The sequence below is a fragment of the Coffea eugenioides genome, chromosome 9 (assembly GCF_003713205.1).
Source record: "Coffea eugenioides isolate CCC68of chromosome 9, Ceug_1.0, whole genome shotgun sequence".
Taxonomy (NCBI): Eukaryota; Viridiplantae; Streptophyta; class Magnoliopsida; order Gentianales; family Rubiaceae; genus Coffea; species Coffea eugenioides.
In genome coordinates, this window is record NC_040043.1 from 10,661,610 (window position 1) to 10,667,787 (window position 6,178).

At 36.6% G+C, this 6,178-nt stretch overlaps 1 protein-coding gene across 1 annotated transcript; it reads left to right on the forward strand.

The window, feature by feature from the left end:
* The first annotated feature begins 482 nt into the window (after window positions 1-482).
* Window positions 483-3,525, forward strand: LOC113782192 (F-box protein At3g07870-like). The gene is made up of 2 exons (XM_027328101.1): window positions 483-1,909; window positions 3,238-3,525. Exons 1-2 carry the CDS (start codon window positions 483-485, stop codon window positions 3,347-3,349), a joined length of 1,539 nt encoding a protein of 512 aa, XP_027183902.1. The 3' UTR covers window positions 3,350-3,525.
* The last annotated feature ends 2,653 nt before the right edge of the window (window positions 3,526-6,178 follow it).

Consider the following 6,178-nt stretch of genomic DNA (forward strand, 5'->3'; position numbering starts at 1 on the left):
AGGATGAAGTTATTCAAAATTGAGGGTATATATCAAAAGTTCTCAATTGGGAATTGATAGAAGGAAAGAAGAAAAAGTGATGTGACATTCGATACTCATGAGGGATATCTTGATATCCCATGAAAGCCATAGCAAGAAGATGGTATTAAGACAAAAATATAACGTGGCATTAGGTAATTATAAGGGATGTCTTGAAACCCCAGGACACCCATAACAAGAAAATGGTATTAAGAGAAGTTAGAAATACTACAGAATGGTGAGTTAAACTTGGCTTGTTTAATCATTTTTGTATTTCTTGAAATGTTAAAAGGCTTCTATTGACTTGAAATTATTGTTGCTCCTTTTATTTGATGATTTCGGTAAATGACCACCCAATATTTGCAATATGGTGTGACTAAATCTGCACTATTCATTAGTTTTTTATGCTTCATGGTTCCTCCTCGCCTTTTTCACCCCAGATCACCCCCGTTGGTTGAGGAATGATGAAGAGAAAAAGAAACTCAAAAGCACTCAGAGCAGGTTGTAAAGGAAAAAGAAAAGCATATGAAGAGGTTGAGCATTTCGGTACCTCTATCACGGATGTACCTGAGCCTATCTTCAAGAATATTGTGCTAAGACTGCCCATTAGGGCAATTATCATGTGCAAATGTGTTTGCAAACCTTGGCGTCGGGTAATTTCAGACCCTCAATTTGCTAAGATGCATTTTGAACTTGCACAGCCCTGTTCTCTAGTCCGGACCTTGGGTAACACACGAGTTGCAAGAATGCTTTACCTAATTGAGCCATCTGACGTTGACAACTACGATTCATTTTCTGATTCTCGTTTTGCGAGGCATCTCAGGCTTAATTATGGTCGGGATTTTTATATGAAACTGGATACCAAGTTGAAGATTCCTTTGCGCAATGCTGAAAAAATGCCACAGCCACATAATGTCAGTGATACCAAATCCCGTCTTAGTAGTGAGCGTGGTTTTAAGAAGCGTTGTGTAAAAGTGAGACCAAAAGAGCATAAGTTCCAGATCGTCAATTCCTGTAAAGGATTTGTCTGTTTGTCAGAACCTTCAAGCAACAACCCACTTGTTGTGTGCAATCCAGTCACAGGTGAGTATTTAAACCTTCCAGGAACAGATGAATCTGATAACAATACCGAGAAAGATATGGTATCTTGTGGATTTGGCCTTTGTGAGGAGACTAATCGATATAAAGTTGTTAGAATGATTGACCAAGGATATTTTGAATCCGTGTATAGATGCCCAATTACAGGGGAAAAGAGTTACAAGAAAACGCTGGTCGAGGTACACACACTTGGCACTGGGACTTGGAGAAGAATCGGTTATGCTCCATACTATAACAGCAAACTGAAATTTACTACATATCTGAATGGATTTCTTCATTGGATTTCCCTTGATTTCAGCAAACGTATTTTGATATATTGTTTTGACCTTGGCAGAGAGGAGTTCAAGTCAGTTCAGCTTCCTCCTCTTGGTGATTATTTTGATCCCATCATTCGATGGAATAATCAGTGTAACACAAGCTTGGGAGTATTAAGAGGTAGCCTATGTTTGTGTACTTGCTCAGGCTATGATTCACTCGACATATGGGTGATGAAGAAGTATGGTGAACCAAAAACGTGGACGAAAATTGTGTCAACTTATTCCCTTTGTGTTGAAAGGTGGCCTTATTGTGTGTACCAGCCGATCAGTTTTGAAGAAAACAAAGGGTTGCTGATGTTTCTGTCCCCTAAGAGTGCCTTTATATATTATCAACCTGAAAATTATGGCAGGTGGAAGTATTTCAGAATTCTTGACGTCAAAACAAAATATGAAGCGATTGCTCATGTTCCAAGTCTCATTTCTCTCAAGGATGTTTTGAATGGAGATGGTATGGAGATACTGAATATTAATTTAAGGTACGTGGTTTGCTTTTTCCAGTCTTTTACTGTCCAAAGTGATTGAACTTTTCTTTGGTGTTGTTATTTTTGGGTTTCCAGTTAGGTATCAGTAGATTTTCATTTGAAATATGGTTAGATGCACTTTTCTATTAACCAGGATGGTCAATAATGAAAATAAAGTACATATTGATTTCATGGTCTTGCATGTTTCTGGTGGAACATCTGATTTCCAGGTTTTAAGCCTCTCCCCCTATTTAAGATTTTAAAGTTAAGTTTCTTTCAAAAACTACGCAACTCTGCTTTTGGACAAATTTTGCCGACTTTTATTAATATAATCTCAGGAGCCATAAAATCATGGTGTGATATCTGTGCATGAGAGAGAGAGAGAGAGAGGCATTACAGCATGTCTATAGGGTGGAAGAATGTGATGATGAACTTGTCCACTTAATATTCATGCATCTTCATTCTATACGGACCAAGTTACACATCAAGCACTATTGAGAATACCAGAAAAAAGTGCTGTTTGAATAATGCTAAATAGCTAAACTAAATGAGATTACATGATGAAATATTGATTTTCATGTCAATTAACACATTTTTTTCTTCAAACTTGTTACATATCAAGTCAAATTCAGAAGGTGTTGAGACTAGAAGCCAATTCTGGTTTCTTTCTTCTGGATTATGGATTTGCCATAGGCATCTGACCATAAAGCTTTCAAGACAAATATGCAGCCATCTAATATCATGGTCTCTGGGTATCCGCAAGCCAAAGAAGACTAATGAGAGACAACATATAAGTGACTATACTAACATGTTATCATTGTCTGTTACCTGCAAGTACGTTAGATGTCTTTTTAATTAGCTTTTCTAAGGAATTCAAGACTAGGTGTTTTGGGAGGGATAAGAAATTGATTCTTTAGAGGCTATGAGTCAAGCTTGCTCGAAGGTGACTCATCCTTTGCATACGGTTTCAGTATATGATTCCTTCAGTTTTGGAGAGGTACTCTTGAATATACATTACTTCAAATGTGTTGTAACCTTAATTTCTTGTTCCTCAGAATGATGTACTTGCCTGAAGTAGCAGCTTACTTGTTACTGTTTAGTTAGATCTTCTTAGCTAAAGCCATTACATGTATGGTAGTTTTTGCATCATGTTATCTAGGAGGCGTTTATTTCAGTACGAGCAATAGAAAAACCATAACTATTTTTCCAAATACAATTTAAAGGAAAGTGAATAAAACGAGCTGCTTGATGAACAATTTCTCTTCCTTTCTGGAGCCATAAAATGGTGTGATTTTATCTCTCGAGGGTAACACTCATGTGGCTTACATGTTGGTATGCTCTAGATGCAGTGAATACAAGTTGTTGGGAGAGACCAAAGCTATTTGTTTGCAGGAAGTAATAAGGGAAGCTGAGACCGATACAGATCATTCACCCAGCGAAGGAGACTACGACTGAATCACCCTTCTGCGTGGATTGCTTTTCATTTCTAGAGAAATCGTGAATCCTTGTAAGACCAGCTTTCATCTAGATGAGGGAAACGACTGTAAATTCATGCTAATAGCTGGTTCTTTTTGCTTCATTCTATGTAAGCATTCGCCTTTGAACCTTGGTGGTTATGTATTTGAAGCATAATATTTGATCCTTTTTTTCCCCGCTTTCTGTTTAATGTAATGCAGTTTAAAAAAAAAAAAGTGCCATTAAACAACTGATATAAATCAACTGTGTAAGGCCTTAATCTAGGCCTGCTAGCGGGCAAAATTTTTACACATTCGTCATACTAAAGGCAAAGTTTAAGCTAGCGCTTGTCTATCCCATGTATGGATCAATATGGTTTCATTAGTTGTAATTAGTTACATGCCCTTGGATGATTTGAAACCATTATTGTAGTACACATGATGTAGAGCACTTAAAACATGATTGAATCATGCCACTCAAAATAGTTGCAGTCTTTACCACCGCCGCCTCTGTTGCCCAACAGAGAATTAAATCAGGAATAAATACAAAATTAAACTTCATAACCACAGAAACAAAGGAAAAAAATCCATATGTTGAAGGCACAAGAGAAGCACCTTCTCCCAAGGTTGTTGCTTGTCCATGATGTAATCATTTTTGCTGGTTCATCACACTTGCAAAATTTTTCTGGTACCATGAGTTCAATTCTTGCTTCGATGGGTATAGATTTCTGCCCTAATTAGGGAATAGAAAAATCTTCTCATTTTTTTGGGTTTACTGACTAATCTTGGCTATTCCAGATGTTAGTGTGTTTTAACCTCACTAATAAACAACAAATATTGAGGCTTTTCCAGATGTTAGCGTGTTTTAGTCTCGCTAATAAACAAGAGTTAAAAAGAAAATGGACTAGTTAAGTTTCGGATGGTTTTTCTAATTAAAAAAAAAAAAGAGGAAAAGCTTTTAAGTGTCAGTCATGTGACTGCCCATGCCATGATTCCATTAAAAAATTGAAAGAAATCTCTCAATTGCTCAATTTTGCACAAAATTGGATAGATCGAGGACTATATTTACTTTTATCAATAGATTGGGGACTAGTTTCGTGTATGAATTATAAATTAGGGACCAAAACTGCAATTAAAGAATTCTACCCTGCTTGATATAGTTCTAAAGGTTGCTCCCTGGATAGCAATTTTGCAAGTCTTCCAAATAAATGATTCTATCTTGATGTTGTGGTGTAGAACGTGATGATATGGCCTCTGTGAAGCTGGAGTGCAAAAGGAAATTAAAACGTGTGTTGTGCAAATGGAAACTGATGCTTGTGTTCCCAATGACCTTTGCGTACAAAACTGTTTCGTCCATGTCTTAGAAGAGGTAGATGTGTTGAAGCAAGAACTCATCTCCAGGATTTGCTTGCGCAAATTTCTCGCCTGATTCATCCACATTTTTGCTGTTATTGGATTGGTTCACACTGAAGAGGGTGCATAACTGGACAAGTAAGCTTTTCATATATAATTAAAAAAATGTATCTCAAAACACTCCAAATACATCTAAAATACACGTAACAAAAGTACTAAAAAATAACTAATAAAAAGTAGTACCACACCCGCCACTGTCAACCTCCAACACCAACCCCTCCACTCTCCTCCTCTCCCCTCTTCCTCTGCCCCTCTTCTCCTCCTCTCCTCCATCCTCTGCTTTCGTTTCCCTTTTTTCTCCCTCCGTGTCCTTTTCATGACAAAATCTTTCCATGATCAGAGGAGAAGGGAGGGGTAGGATTGTAGGAATAGGAGGAGAGGGGGAGGGGGAAGAGGAGGAGAGGAAGGAACATCTTAACACATTATATTGATAGGGGAGATAAATGAGATTTCTGAAATTTCGAATGTGTTAGGTAATATTAGGATAAATTTCAAGGGAGGATAAGCAAGATTTCTAAAACTTCTGAAAGGATAAACTAATTTGCAAAATGTTACAACTAAAACTACTAAACGATAAGGCTTTAATGACCTACCAGTGCTTGAGGTAAATCATTTAGCATGGATTTGTCCCTCCAATAATGAAATTAGTAGGCAATCAACTTAATTATGATAGAAAATAGAACCCCCGTAATTTGTAAATTATCAACAATCTCTCATTTCATTTATGTACATTGGTATTCGCTATACTGCCCCAGTAATGCCATTTCAACAAGCTCCCCTCTCACTACAGGTGATAATTGTCTTTTACCAACGTTTTTCTCCAGCAGCGAAACAGACCACATAAACCGCTTAGATTGCTATTCACTGTCTAGATCATAAAATACTTATCAAGAAGTTATGTGAGAACCCAAAATTTTCACATTTTCTCAACATTATTTTATTCATTTGCCTACATTTTATACTTTCCTTGGAAATATTAAACTTTCTATGCATTTTTACAAGCAAGTACAGTTTTAAATTCATTTTCCTAGTATGAGTTAGTGTACGTTAAATTTGAAACGCATTATCGATGTGAGGACCCATAAAATTCCTTATATTTTCTTAAAAATACCCTTTTATTTGGAAATTATTACTTTATAATGGCCCTACTACCCAATCACCCCACAATAAGTGCAAATGAATATAAAATTAAGGGTTTTTTCTTTTCGTTTTCAAGTTAGTGCGAATTAGGGTTTTTACGCCTATCCGTGGTGTGACTATCCGGTACGGAGTGTAGATCAAATTTGGTGATTAAGAGTGAGTTTTAGATGATATTAAGTGTATGATTAAAAGTGATAATAATAAGTTAGTGATTATAAGTTAAAAACCTAATATACGCGATTTAAGAAAAATCGGCTCGAATCGACGGGTACCGTTT